The sequence below is a fragment of the Cervus canadensis genome, chromosome 7 (assembly GCF_019320065.1).
Source record: "Cervus canadensis isolate Bull #8, Minnesota chromosome 7, ASM1932006v1, whole genome shotgun sequence".
NCBI lineage: Eukaryota > Metazoa > Chordata > Mammalia > Artiodactyla > Cervidae > Cervus > Cervus canadensis.
The window spans coordinates 32,106,400-32,121,830 of NC_057392.1; the positions used below are offsets into that span (position 1 = coordinate 32,106,400).

The 15,431-nt window shown below is 40.9% G+C and overlaps 1 protein-coding gene across 5 annotated transcripts in view; it reads right to left on the reverse strand.

Moving 5' to 3' along the window:
* The window catches only part of SATB1 (SATB homeobox 1), an 83,226-nt gene that overhangs the window by 64,373 nt on the left and 3,422 nt on the right, over window positions 1-15,431 (reverse strand). For 4 of the 5 annotated variants that reach the window (XM_043474811.1, XM_043474812.1, XM_043474810.1 and 1 more), the window contains 4 exons: window positions 14,767-15,001; window positions 10,894-11,070; window positions 10,006-10,132; window positions 9,121-9,244 (listed from right to left, as the gene is read on the reverse strand). In XM_043474811.1, the coding sequence (XP_043330746.1) occupies window positions 9,121-9,244; window positions 10,006-10,132; window positions 10,894-11,070; window positions 14,767-14,977 (639 nt within the window). In that variant the 5' untranslated portion in view covers window positions 14,978-15,001. Of the gene's footprint in view, window positions 1-9,120; window positions 9,245-10,005; window positions 10,133-10,893; window positions 11,071-14,766; window positions 15,002-15,431 lie in introns of those variants that run through there. The other variant, XM_043474813.1, reaches the window with a different exon arrangement.

A 15,431-nucleotide genomic window follows, 5' to 3' on the forward strand; every position in this document is an offset into this window, starting at 1 on the left:
CAAACCCTTTGGAGCAGGGCCCACGGGTCTGACTTAGAGCTGATCCAGTATTTCACAGGAAAATGAGGCTAAATCATGGCCTTGGTTTCTGTGTTCTGTTAGTTCCCCCATGTCTACTAAAGGAAAATAAACCAATGTCACCTCTGGATGAGGTCATAGAGAAAAATCAAATTAATCCAGGTCATCTCTATCAACATTATGAAAAAGCTTCACCGTTAAGGAAAACGCCAGATTCTGGTAATCACCTCTTTGGGAGTTACAATGAAGCGGTAAAAATGTGCCAGACAGGCTGTCGGTCGTGAAATAAGGAGCCCTGTCTGTCCATGGCGGGGGCGTGAGTTCCACGCTGAGCTGGTGCTCCCGCAGGAGGGTGGACAAACCAACCCCCAGAGGCCTGCTCTGGAACGGCTGAGCACTTATCTCCACCTGCAGCTCCCTCTGAACTCCAGTGATCCTGGTCCTGCACACAGCTAACTTTTTACACATCACATGTTTATAGCCCTAAACAGAGTCTCCAATGCCAAATGTGGACGCTGGAGCCTCAGCTGATGGAGGCATGTTGTAGGCTAACCAGGGTGGTACTAAGTATTAGCATTTCCATTTTGGCAGCATCAGCATCTTGGGCTATAAGTCACTCGATTCTGCTACTGACATTCCCCTCCTTCATACTTTCGTCAATATGAGAAATAGACAAACAAATTGACTAATAGTAAAAAAGCGTGGATCTCAAATATGAGATGATTGAGACAAAATGAAAACTATCAGTCAGGCTGAAACACATGATTATAAAAGAGACATTTTAAATGTGCACAGAAATAAGTTGTTAACGACTGCGCTTAACAGTGACATATAATTAGGTCTTTTATAGCATTTTTTCAGATCTCTGGGTCCCATGATGATTATTCTGCTTACAAATATACAACTTTTGTACATTCATTCAAGAACATTGCAATACAAGCAAAACTATCGGGCAGCTTGGAATATCAGTAGGTTTTCTTAGAGGAAAATGCAGAAGTACGTTAAGTAAACTAAAAAATCAGAATTAAGTGTAACAGGGAAAAATATTTTGCAAAGTAAGGTATTATAGATAAGATTACAAATAAAATACTACTAATAAAACTATGGACATAGTTTATCGGTTCACAAAATAAATGTGATGAAAACTCTACGAGGTTGTTTCAATTTGATAAACATTCCTGAGACCCTACTGTATGCCAGATTCCTGAGTGTGATGATGGATAAAACCAAGTCCCTTTGTGACCACTGATCATAGTGTTTTCAGAAAACCTACTCAGCCCACCTATAATCATAGAAATCGTGGAAAGGACTATGGAGAGGGGATGAAGCGGGGTCTGGGCCTTAGATTAGGGTGTCGGAGTAAGGGTAGTTAATGTAACGCTGGGAAAAACACCCAGAGGACAGTCCCCATGGGACAGCTTTCCCCACTTACACTTTAAGACACATCAGATAATGATCTCAGGACGGAGCTAAAAGCATTCCTTAAAGGTGAGCATGAGTTATAAAACAGCCCATTAATTTTTTTCACAAATGAAAAGTTCTTGGTTGTTTCCATTAAAAACAATGCTTACCTCAAAATCTTCTATGTAGCAACAAAGTCTGTGAGACCTACAAGAGTGATTTCTAAGTCTCAAGCCCCCACGTTGTAGAAAAACAAGGAACATTATAGTGTACTTTAGAACTGAGCGCTATTCTAAATGCTTTACAAGTATTAACTCATGCAATTCTCCTAAGAGTCCTGAAAAATTGGTACTATTATCTTGCTACTTTATAGATGAAGAAATTGAGGCATGGAGAGTCACTTGCCTGAATTTACAGATCAGTAATGACAGAGCTCACATTCTCAACTCCTATGGAACGAATGCTATTAGCGCACTAATTATATGATGGCAAAGAGCAGTTGCTGATGAAATACATCACTTCCAAAGATAGTTCCATTAAGAAATAAAAAGAAAATGAGATGACACTCTGTTCTACGTTAGCATAATTGAAGAGATTCAATACATTTTGGGAACTACTTCTTGTGACGTTTCATAAAGTTAATACCTTGTTCTGGTTAGCTCCACATTTTTTCATTGCATAAGAATACACGCTGGATTAACAGGAAAATGGGACAAGCCTAGAACAATCTGGATGGTACCCAATGAGGAAATACTGTCTTATCTAGAGAAGAATGTGATCTCAAATGGTGCTAATAATTAAAGCTTCAATCTTTCTTAACTTTCAACATATCATCTGGTTTGCCTCTTTAACCTCTCTGCGTAAACTCAATTAGATTAGCATTTTATGGGAAAATATTGCCATACAAGAGGATGGCTTTTTTGAAAAGGAGAAAGAAAAAAGATGATGACTAAGGAGGATGAAGTTTTAGAGTAAGAATAAGAGGTGGGAAAAAGACTCTTAAAGCAAGTCAGCCACCTTCTCTAGGATGTGGAGTTCTGCAGCCTCCTCAATTGTCCATAATGAACCAGCACCCATAACAACACTGCATATTAGGACTCAAGACAATCTTGTATTTCTGGAGCGCCCTTTGTTGCAAGGATCCCAGGGCGCTTCACAATCACTGTGAGTTAAAATTAAAGCTGAAGCACGTACAATTCCTAATAGGCCCATTTAAAAAATGCTAAACAGAACAAATAACTTTTAAGTCTAGATTTAAAAGTCCCAACAGCCAGAGCGTTCCTTACTTCAATTGGCATCGCGCCGCGTGGCTGGCTGAAGCTCTCTCCTGTTATGTTCAAGGCTCTCTCGTGTTTTTTTATACCAGAGCACCTTATGATCAAGCAGTTTCCAAAGAAAGGGAAAAAAAACTGGGTGCATGTCATATCTGTTGGTTCTGATTATCCTGAATTTAGAGTTTCCTGTTTGCGAGTTAGTTTGGGGCCCAAATCTGACATGAAATAAAGCAGGTTTAAAAAGCAAATCCAGATAAAGCTCAACTTGAAATTTAAGTAGTCATTCCAACAAAAGAGAGCTTTAAAACTGCTGTTTGAGTAAGTAAATCGGATTGATTAGCATGATTTTGGTTAACTTTAAAAAATAAAAAAGCAATTAGAAAGTAACATTTAATAGGCTTTCTCTCAGGCCATGTCTGCTCCTAAGCCTTGGCAGTATTTATTATTCTGCACACCAGAAAAAAAATCAGGGAGATGCACTCATGATATGGTAATTTTCCTTGCATTAGTGATTTTGAGGTCAAAGGAAACCTGTTCAGATCTAAAACAAAGCATAGGTAAATATCTATTAAGTGAAGATGAAGTGCTTACACATTGTTAAAGCACTCTAAATTGGCATGGCTTAACTCTTTTAGGTTTTACTATTGTGAGAAGACAGTGGCCATACAATATTTGAGATCAAGCCATTTGAAGTTAGATGCTTTATTAAGTTTGGCTTTTTTGAAAGGTTACAGGGAACAAATATCAAGCTATAATACAACCTTCACATATCTAAAACAGCTAAAAATGAACCTGACAGGTGAAATGCAAAAAGAAAAATTCATAATTTGGAGGACACATCTATCACAGATACTATGGATCACATTCCCAACAGAAGAGCTATCTCACTGTCGAATTCGAAAGAAGTACTAGAGTGAAGTAATAGCTGGTTCAGAAAAGAAGACAGAAAAAAAATGACTTGGTGGAAGTTTGCCCATAAAAGACTGGTTGACCATTTCCTTTATGGATGTCACCATTAATACAATTGCTGAAAGTGGTAATAAAATGCAGTTAGTATCAAGTACTTCAGTGCCTGGCAAAGCAGATACACATAACCTCGGATTTCCATGGGCAGTATGGTAAAAACTGGGGAAAGTTTTGTAATTTAAAAGAGGAATGGACTTCCTCAAAATGCATGCTATTTAACAGCAAGCTTCACAATAGATTTACAGTATTCTGCTAGGAAGGGACAAGCACAAAATCCTACAAGCAGTGTCTCAAACAGTAAACTTTGGAGCTGCCAGTTACCCCCTTGCTCACCGCATCAAGCCAGTGAATGACTAAGGTCTATATTTTCAAAGAAACATGGGAAATTGCCCACTGCTTCCCACACAAATACTTAACATTGTCGTGGGGGTCAAAACAAAGGCTCTTAGCTCAGTTATATACTTACTGATCCAGACAGGATGTGAAGCCAGGGAGAGACGACTGACAAAGAGCTGCTACAGTCAACCCTCTCGGAACCTTCCCAACGCCAGACGATCCCCGAAGCCAGTCCCCGTGCTCTCAGTCACCCTCCCACGCTCTAATTTAAGGACATGATGGCATTTTTCAAGGGAGTCAATGTAAGAATGGCACAATCAAAGATACAAAATACATGTTAAAGATTCTAGGAGTGAGAATAAACGCAACTGGAAAACTTGAGTTGTCAGCGCTTCAGAGAAATGTAAGTTCTCTTATAAAAAATCAAAGTAATTGGAGAAAGACTTTTTAAAGCCTTTTTCTCTCCTTCCTTCCTTCCCTTCTCTCCATCCATCTATCCATCCACCCAAGGATAGCTAATTAAGCTCACAGGTCTGGGGATGAATTGCCACCCCACGCTTCACCCGTTCCATAACCATGGGGCTCGCTTAAACATTCCATGCCTCAGGTTCCTTAATTGAAAATGAGGATATAAAACCACCTACCATTTACAGTGACAGGCATGCTCTTGATGCAAAAATACTAAAGGAAAGTTACCATTATTTGAACTACTAAGATGTGTTATCCTTATTACTCCACAGGAAAACAGAATGCCTGTCACACAACAGACTGTCGATACATACTTTTGAATGAATAAATATGTGAATAAATTTCATAGGTTAGATGCTCATGTGAAATGCAATATATGAATACTGATGCTGGATGTTCTCTGGAGACAATGTGATTATTAATACTTATTGATTTTTTTTCAGAAACATCATTCTGGTTCAAAAATTATGAAAAAATACCAAGTGCAATTAGATATATATATATATATATCTCCTAATGAGTAGGGTTTTTTTAAGTTGGTGCTTTGTATAACACAGACTGAAAATTAGCTGAACACAGGGGTTTATTAATGTCTATGGAAATTATCAAGTTTCAGAGAGAGGACCTGGATAAACGCTAAGCTTCAGGAGGGTAGGGTGGTTGGTTTCTTTTTTTGTTTATTTTGCCAGTACCTTATAAAAAGTCTGAGGCATTCAGGATCCCTAGATGCTGTCAGGAAAAGGAAAACTAAAAAATCATTTTCCCCCATATTACTTCTAAATGGAATGTTCAAATTTAAATTCATTTTATGTATCTTTTGTTGCTTGAAAATAAAAATGACAATTCTCACTTTATGGAGAACTCGGGCTTGGAACTACTTCTCCCAGGTGAGAAATGAAACGGAAAGAACCAATACCTTAAAAATACGAAAGTGGTGATGTGTGTGCATGTACACAAGTGTGCAAGTGTGCACAGAGAAGTGGGTGGTAAAGATGCACACGTATCAGATTAAAATCCCTCAGGGATATCTGACCTAAACATCTTTAGAAGGAAGACACTAGGCTGGCAGAAGTAATAACTGAACTTTTACTCATGATACCTTCAACAAAATGAATCTATCCTTGTATCAATGTATGTACATTTACCTAGTGGTCAAGTTCAATTTCTAAAACTTCAGGGAAAACTAAAATCATGATGAAATGTTTTGTTGTAAATCAAAATATTTACTTTTTCAAATACCAATGTATTGATACCTTCCAAATCCATGCTCTCTGAGTTCCTATGACCATAAACGTTCTCGTCCCCCCCAAGTCAGACTTCAAATCTCTCCTCCCAACTTGCAGGTCTGAATACAAAACCCACCTTATCTAAGCACCTCCATGGAAAAAAGTAAGAGTAACAACAAAATGCCCAACCTCAGAGCTATGAGCTAAGGGTTTCTTATGCCTTAGAACAGTTTACAAGAATAACCACACGGTACAAAAAATTTAATAAATGGATATCAATCTATCTGGGCAGATGTATAATAGAAAAAGCAGCCACAGAAATGAAAGTCTGAGTTATAAATCAAACCGCACGCACACTTACGGAATTTCTACAGCTAGAGAAACCCTTGCAGAGATTATCCCAGAAAACATTACTGCAGCCAAACCTCTGCGTCCATTTTAAAGTCAACTTGAAAACTTTAAAAGCTATTTAAAGTTGACTTTCAAAAGTCAACTTGAAAACTTAACATTGGGAAAGGACTTCTGGGTCAGCCACCAGCCAGCATGCTGACTTTAACCTCGAGGGACACTGGCTCTGAAGAGGAGTCTGAGAAGCACAACATATTCCAATTCCAAGGTTCCAAGTGCAAACGTGGCTCACCCTTGTCAAGTGTGGGATGGTCCCCGCGGGGGCCGGGGCAGGGCGTGTGGATCTGCCCTCACCTCCCCTCCCGCCTCCACTCAGTAACGGCATCTACATGCCCACAGGGTGGGCATGCCGCTCAGGGTAACGCGAAGGTACCCGCCAGCCATTTCTAAGACTGGGGCACTTCAACCATAGCAAGCAAAACCAAAGCACTGATGCACAGCGAAATGTGCACGCTGAATGCCATGCTCAAAGTGCTCACGTGAAGGAACCGAAACGCCACAGAGAGGGAACACGCCTTAGGCGGGAGCCTTCCTTGCTGCCAGGCGCCGTTCTGCACAAGACCGAGGCAGCATTTATCTGCGAGGCCTTCACCGCAGCACCTTCATCTCCGCATCGCGCCGGGGAGGAGAGAACGGCAGCTTTACCCCGCTCAGCACATATTTGGGGCTGAGGCCTCAGATGCCTGCGCTTCCTCTAACTAATAGCTCCTGACACAGGAGAAAATAAAGAAGCAAATGGAAAATAGTTCATAATTAAAACATTCCGAATTGAGTATCAGATTCATAAATTCATTCTAGAGAAAGAAATAGAAGATGATGCAGCGGAACAGAAAATAACTCCCTCATTTAGAGCACAAGTTGCCCTTTGTCATAATAATATTAATTTCAAATATTTGCTGCCACTGCTGAACGATGTATATCTTTCTTTCCAATCTGTTTTGTAAAAGAAAAGAAGACTGTAATTACGACTGATGTTGAAGTTACAGCCTGGTTTCGCCTCTGAAGGATGGCTCCGGGGTCCCCAGCTATACAGGCCCACGTGTTCCACTTGAGGCCTCTTTACGGAAATTCATCCACATCTGACTCCAAAATCCATTCTTGAATTTTATTTTGTCATTCTGTTTAATGCCATAATTGTTTTATTCAATTAATTACCCATGATATCATTAAGTAAACTCATAATTGTATTTATAAGCTATAGTGAGGTGGAGTTTATTGGCTGAATGTTACTGTAATTTAACCATTAGTTCTCACTGCCTGTATCAATAAATACTCAAGCTAGCATCCTCTTTTCCAGCTCACAGTAAATGCCTTAAAGCTTCGCCTGAATTTACTTCCCAAATCAATGGGACATTTAGTAACGTGAAGATACGTGAGATTCCTATACTGGGTGTTTATACATATTTTAATGCTCAGTTAAACAAGAAAACCTTTATTTCTAAGACATTTCAAATTTCAAATCCTAGAGACCAACTGACAGGTTATCTGGAGTTGTCTGCAAAGCCCAAAGTCCCAGAAGTAGGAGTCACCTGCTTCATTACATCATCCTATTGATTTAACTGTGTTTAATTAACTTAAATTATTTTTACTCGATGGTTATAAATTCACAACCTCTCTACTCAAAGAGTGAGACACAGACTAGGAGGAGATCTGCTAAAGTGACAAAAAGACTTTGATTTTCAAGAAATGGACTTAACGCCAGAGAATATCTCACCTGTGGCTACAGCTTACTTTAAAAGAATACAAAAAGCCATCATTTATTATGAACTTAATTCATTTGCTTCATTCCTATAATTGCTAACAAATACCAAAGTCAAGCTGATGGACCATAATGCAGTAAACCTGAAGTGCATGGAGTTTTCATGAAAGAGGAGCACGAACGCCCACAAGCTTCCTTCCAAAGGTACCCACGTATCTTCACGGCCATCACATTGGAAACAAACCTGGAGAAATTCTCTACTGCAGAAATATTTACAGCAGTCACACAGTTCATGTTCAAATACCTGACAGACTTGACACTCAGGCTTACATACTAACCTTGCATTGAAAGAAAAACATTAGTAAAAATTTGATAAAAATCTAGTTAGACCAACCAACACCTCAATTATACTCTCCGGTGGCATGACCTTCAGGGGCGGGGGTCCCGAGACAGTCGGCCTGACGGCCCAGCGACGTCAGGACCACACGGGCAGCGCGTGGAGGGCGGGCTCACAGCGCCCTTTGCTTTTTCATTTAAAATTGGCTGTGCAGCACCAAAAGTGATGCTCAGCTTTACATCTAGAAACCGAGGCAGGCTCTCACCGGAGTTCCTACTGCCCCTCTACCAAAACTCATCCTGAAAACTCAAATACAATAATAATAAATCTCTGTCTCATTCAAAAATCCCTGACAGTATGACAGGCATCTCAGAGGAAAACAGATGACCCCACCAAAAAAAAAAAAAAAAGAAAAGTGGGGGGGTGGGTTGAACCAATGCCATAAAACTGGTGACAGAATCCTGATGAATAATAACTATTGAACCTTTAATTAAAGGGAAAAGATTTGTTTTCTGTGTAATTTTTTTTCTAAATTCATTTCTTCTGCTTCTTTTTCCTTTGTTTGGTAAAGAAGAAAGTACCCAGAAGCTACCCTGTTCCTTTAACAGGTAGCATGGTGACGTTTTGGACAGTAACACTTCCAAGGCGCTTCCTGGCATCTAGGGGTCCCAGGAAGGTATACAACCTTTATTCCCTTAAATACGGGCCCTCAGGCCAACAAAGCATCCAGTCTCAGCGCACTCAGAGGAGGGATCTACAAACGAGCTAGCGCAAAGTTCTGCTGAGTGGTTTTCCCTCCCACTTTCCTTCCCACACTGTTCAGGATGAATCGTGCATACTTCTGAAAGTCACCAGTGGTCAAGTCACTTTGCATTTTGGGGAGATTCTTGCTTCCGATACCAGTCGCTTTAGACTATGGCTTCCCATGACTCCTCCAACGAGGCTGCCCTCAAAGACTTATCATTTAGGACCAGCAGTGCTCAGTACCTGTGAGAGGGGGCACTCCTTCGCCAAGGAGCTCTGATTCATATCCTTCAGCAAGTCCTTCAGCGCATTCCTCACAGTGGTGTGCGACCACTGCTCGGGAGGCAGGTCTTCCAGTTTGGGGCAACTATTGGAGACACAGATTAGAAAGGGGATTATGACAAGATTGCATCCCGCTGCAGAACATTCCTTTAAGACAGACAGATTTCATTTTGCTCATCAAACAGATGCATCTGGAGATTGCTCTCGGTCTCCTGATTGTTCCGATTAGTTAATTACTTTATACAACACATCTGCTGTATCGATGCATGAATTATACATCAGCTGCCTGTGGTGGCTATTTTTCCATGTTACTTCTACCTTCCTGCTCTGATGCGCTTGGGAAGACAATTTAAGGTGTACTGCTTCCTCAAGAGCCATTGTGAAAAACATGAACGTGGGAACCGTTCTCCCTTCAGGACTCCGCTCGTACGAATTAAAATGGTTAAAAAAAAATTATATAAATAAATAAGAGCTCGGCAATAGTGAATAAGGCATTCTTTCACAAAGTGTACACAGATGGCAGTGTTCATGATATGCAAAAATATTTTTCTCTTAAGTAAACTTTATGTAAAATGCCTTCTTGCAATGCATCATTTAATTGATCACATAGAAAAAGTCTTGTCTTTTGATAACCTGCACAAGTAGATGCATTTGGGGGGAACAATGCTTTTAAACGATAGACTGAAATTAGGAAAATAAAGAAGAAAGGGCGAGGTGACAAAATCAATTTGGGTTAACCTCTCTGAAATGCAGAGCAAATCACAACTGAAGGCTGACCAGAGATACTTTGTTTCAAACAATCAGGTGAGTAGAACACTCTGCCCTGGAATTGCTTTCCTGACTCACCTGTGTAACTGAATTTTCAATGTGACCACATGATACACGTCTTGAAGCATATCTGCTACTGTAGCATCGGGGGCATCTGTCACGTAAGACAGTGGGACCGGATTCCATTTCCCAACCTGGATCAGCCCTATTCCAGATAAAGAGCACGTGTCACTGCATGTCTGACCCTTCAGATAACCTATCCAGAGGAAGGCTATTTTTCATTGCCCCCACCACAAGCAATTTTGGTACTTCTGTTTGAATGATTCCCGTCCCTCTAAAAGGCAGGTCAATGAAAATATTCACAGCTTAGTTTTCCAAACTGTGAAATTATGTAAATGACAGCGGGGTTGTTTATTATTTTGGAAATAAAACCCCATCAATAAAACCTAGGCAGAGGCCACATTTTCCTAACTTACAGGAAGTTCTAATAAGACATAGCTGAACCAGTTCTAAATGGCTTTACGATTTAGATAAGATTCTCGATTGCAATGGGAATCAGCATTGAAAAATACTTTACAGCCCATAAAACCATCAGAAACAGAATAAAAGAAACAGAACTAGATATTCAGTCATAAATGCAAATTGACTCTCAACAGTCCATCTGCTCAGATACGCTCCTCACTTCCTTGTGGGTCCTCAGTGGAGCAGATTATTAAGGTCAATAAGCATACTAATGATTCAGCTGAAGTAATTTAAAAAAAAAACCTACCTCCACATTCCACATGAGCAAAATGTGTGTTAACTAAACCAAACTGAATTAAGCCAATTTTTTAAAGCCACAGTCTAGAAGGAACCCATGTAACACACAGGCTACAGTTCTTTGAATGAAAATATTCAGATGCTTTCTCTGCAAGGTAAACAAAGGATGCCAAGCAATTTCCCCAACCCCACGGATGCATTATTTACCTTTGGCCTGGGCAGCAGAGCTATGTGAATAACCCAGAGACAGCAAGGCCATTTCTATCAGCTGGTTGAAAAGCATATCCTTCCTCACCAACACAAATTCTGCATGCTCCTCCTTACAATCGTATTCAATGGCATTTTCATAATGTTCCACCACGCAGAAAACCGGGAGCATGGTTCCTATCAAGGAGACAGAGCAAAAAGAGACGCAAACCAAGATTTCAGCAACACAGTCTGGGGGGAGGAGGGAGGGAAAAAATGAAGCTATGAAAATAAATCTTCACCACCGTGAGAAGGGGAGCCTGTTCCCAAGGCAGACAGGGCACAGAGATCCAGGCACACAGACACAAAGATACACCTCCTTTTATTTTTATTTTTTAAGTTGTAAGAGAAATGTTGAAATAGAATATGAACTTGGCCCTGCGGTAGCGTGGGCTCTAATTTTAACCGAGCATTTCCCCTAACCAATTAATGCAGAATTACCTTTCTGATCAAATCATAAGGCTGACAGGAGAGGACTAAGTGTCTGGTCTGATCTGCTGTGAGTGGTACCTGGTGTGCAAATGTAATTCACTCAACTCGGCTTCGAAAGAACCCATCTCCATGCTTCCTACATGCTTTTGTTAGGATTCAACTTTCCCTGTCTGTGTCCAAACAAATTAGCTTTGATTATAAAATTATGAGCATTCGCCTCCTTCTTTATGATCTTCATGTTGAGGCCACAGAAGAAACACAAAACTTAACCAAACTGAAGTTCATGATACAGGATTTCAATATGTGCCCACTGCAGATGAGTGATATTTATTTTGATGGCTACTCATTTAATCTACCTGCCTAAAAGGATATCACGGTAACCACAGGTCTTTGAAACGAACAATCTCTGCTTTAGCAAGTGGGGTACAGATGAGAGCAAGGGAAACTGTCCTCATCAGGGGGTCTCAGGATGCAGGAATCTGCAGAGACGAGATGTGCTCTCCGTTTACTGCAATCCCAGGTAATAACTCAGGAGCCAGATGGTTAATAAACACAGGCCACACCACTGTCAGCAAAGAGGCTTCTAGAAACAGAAATCACGGAACGCTGTCGTCCTCGAGGTGTTTACACAGCGCACTGTCAGACTTCCAGTGATAAACGGAAAAGGGTTAAAAGCAGATGCAGCAGAGTGCAGCGTGGCATGCCGCCAGGAGGGCATCATCCTTAGCATAAATGATGACAAAGGTTACTCTACCAGGGCACCCAGGACCCCCAATTAGTCCTGGAACGCTAATGCCTCTCTAAGCTCTGCCCTCTGCATTCCCAGAATCCAACCAACTTCTGAAGGTGTCCGGGGCCGGCACAGCGGAGCTAAAAACCCAGGGTTTCCTCCTGACACCAGAGATGCCCTTTAAAAACGCCCTATTTGCTTGTTTCTACTGAACAAAGCCGGCAGGAAAAGCAGCCACAGTTTTCTACGTGGGCATCTACACCACAGCTTCAGTGAACTGCTCACAAGAGATTCTAGTTCTGACAAACAAACCCCTTTAGGTTTACTTAGAAAAGCTCACAAACTCATTTGGAGGGACCCAACAGGCTAGGCATGAAAAACAAGCTGCGGAGCTTGCCAATATCCTTGTCATTCATTCGGCTGTTTTTATACCAGAGAGAGAACCCGTCAGGGATCAGAAGGAGACTGGGAGAGACCACGGCAGAAACAGCAATATGCAAACTGGTGATTTCTTCCTTGGCTGCAAGGTACTTTGGCAAAACCTCCTAAACAAACAAACAAAAAAACCTCCAACCCCTTTCCTTAAGGTGTGCTTTCTCAACCCAGCCACACTCACTATCTGGCACCTGTCAAGCGGAAACGCTCCACGTGAAAAAGAAGATAAAACAATACTACCACCAACACAAGGCTGGAGGCATTTTGTTGCTTCAAGCAAGCAGAGAACCTTCTACAATTAAAGTGCATTTTTAAAATGTCACTATGAATGCGATGCTTGGGGGGGAAAAAAAAAGCAGCACTTGAGCAGGAAGTGAAATTATTGTACTTTGGTTTCTCCTCCCTCCATCCTGAGGTCTTCAAAGAGTTGGGTTACTAACACAACAAAAAAACATAGGCATTGATTTTTCCTCTTATAGAATGATACAGACCTGGGCTGCTCTGGGCTGCTCCTCAGACCTGGAAGATAACTGAAGGTTTTCTAAACTGTTGGAATAAATGAGAGTCGCTCTGGATTTTAGAGGGACCCTGTAAGATCATTAAGGTGGCTGCTGATGAGGTGACAATTGCAGACTCTAATTTTCAATCTGACTGCTTAAATCTCCCAGCAAACTGTCACTGTTCTCCTGATACTGCGAGTCAGGCTGAACAGGAGCCTTCTCTGAACCGATTGTTTGTCTGAGTGTTTGGCGAGGCTTCCGACTCAGGCAACTTCATAACCTTCCAGTGTGGAAAGGGGAGTGCGCTGGTCACTGCTGCCTGCTAAAAATACCACATGATTTAAACCTGGAGGCAGTCTTAGAAGCTTTTGCTGAAGGTTTATGAGCCTGTGTAAACAGCACGTCTGCCATAAGGAGCAGTGAAGTCTGTAGAATCCTTGTCTAAAACTGTCCTGGCATCAAAGTTTGCTGTGCAAATATCACATAATACCAGAGACAGCTGAAATCTCCTATTTAGGAATTTATGGAACTTATATGTTTGCAGGCGTCAGAAAGTCTTTTTTATAGAGCCCCAGTGCTTCGCAGTACAATATTAATGCACTCTGTTTGAAAAGCCATAATAAATTATATTTTTAATGCTCTTACCCTGGCTTTCTTAAGATGCATACATTCTTGGCAAACAATCAATAAATAGGGTAATCATGAGGAGAGGCCAAAGAATTTGCTGAAGTGCTGTTTTTCCATTTTTAATAGATAAAGATCTAACAATACGGACTGCTGTGTCTGTTCATTTCAGGATCAATACATTCTTTGTTTTCGCCAAACCAAGGAAAAAATAAATGATTGTATGATAAATGTTATGCATCAAACACAATGAAATTCCTCTGCCTGCTAACTTTATCTACTTAATATTCTTGGTTGTTACAAGATGGCATTTTTATCCTTTGCTTTAGCAAATGTATGGAAAATATGAATCCCATACACAGTTATTCAGAGACAAATAAAGACCTTCTAAGGCCCACACATTATGCCTAGGGTAGACCCTGATTTACAGAAACAACAGGGCTGAATGCAGTCAAAGTGGTTAAACTCCATCAATGTAATAGAACACTGGCAAGAGGAACCACACAGTTGCATATCCCCTCCTTATTAACTTGCTTAAATCTGCCCTTTTATCTGAAACACCCGATTACAGCCAAAGGGAAACACCAGAATTATCAGGTTTTTAGCTACTAAGTAACCAAGTTGCTCTTAAGAAAACAAACCACAAAAAGAAAAAAATCACAAAACTTTTACATCATATCAGAGAAGCCTTCCATTATCTGCCTTACAACCAGTAATACTATGAACAAGCCAGGTCCGTCCTCAAACAATTTAAAGGTCTCCTTCTCAAGCAGGGTTAGTTTCAGCAACAGCCACTTCTACACCCTCTTCTGCAACACCACCTTATCAATGGAAGCCTTGTATAACTGAGACCACCAGACTTAATTCCGTCTTTATCATCCACAACGTCCAAAGACTCCAGTCTACAGTAGGAGGAGATGCTCTGCTGAAGCACGAAGCCTACACTTGCAGACATGCCTGACGCTGCAACCAGAGAGGGAACTCATTTCAGAAAAGAAAAGAGAGTCAAGGAGAACATACAAAGCCAGCCTCTGCCTGTCCAGCCCCGCACCAGGTGGTGCTGGGTGGACACGGGGCTTGCGGCTTTCCAGGATTTGGCTTGCGAGTATTTACCTTTCCTAAGGTTGCTTTTCATCAGATGGCCCGAGTGTTTCAAAGGCACTCCCTGCATCTTTGCACCTGTGCTCCCAAGCCTTCCTCTTCCTAGCGGGCTCCCGTTCTGTTCCAGGCGGGCAATCTTGGCTGGTGGACCCTTCGGATCACTCACATTGTTAGACATTTCTGAATGTTCTTTCCCCTGAGTTGCCTCGTTCAAATGATCCATACTCAGTTACTCTCTAAAGATCACCTGCCAGAATTTAAAAAGAAGAAGACATGTTACAATTGGGTGGGGGGGTCTCCGCACGCCCCCACCTTCTCTATGTATATATAATGCCATACATGTTTTATCCCTGGATATTTCTCTCCACAAATATAATGTATTTGTAAGACTGCTTAACCAGACATATAATAGGTTACTCTATTTCTAGATCACAGCATTATATTTCCCTTCAAGTTAACAGAATAATTTGTGGAAATTGTATCAACACACATGAACGAAAAGATAATTTGTCACCTACCAGCAAAACTATGTGTGTGGGGGGGGTGGGGGGTGTGGGGGATTATTTTTAGAGCAAGAATTACTACAAGTGTAGCTAAAAGGAAAATAACAAATTGTATTTATATAGTCCCAATTTTTAAAAATGAGAAACTTAATACAGAACATAATAATGACACTT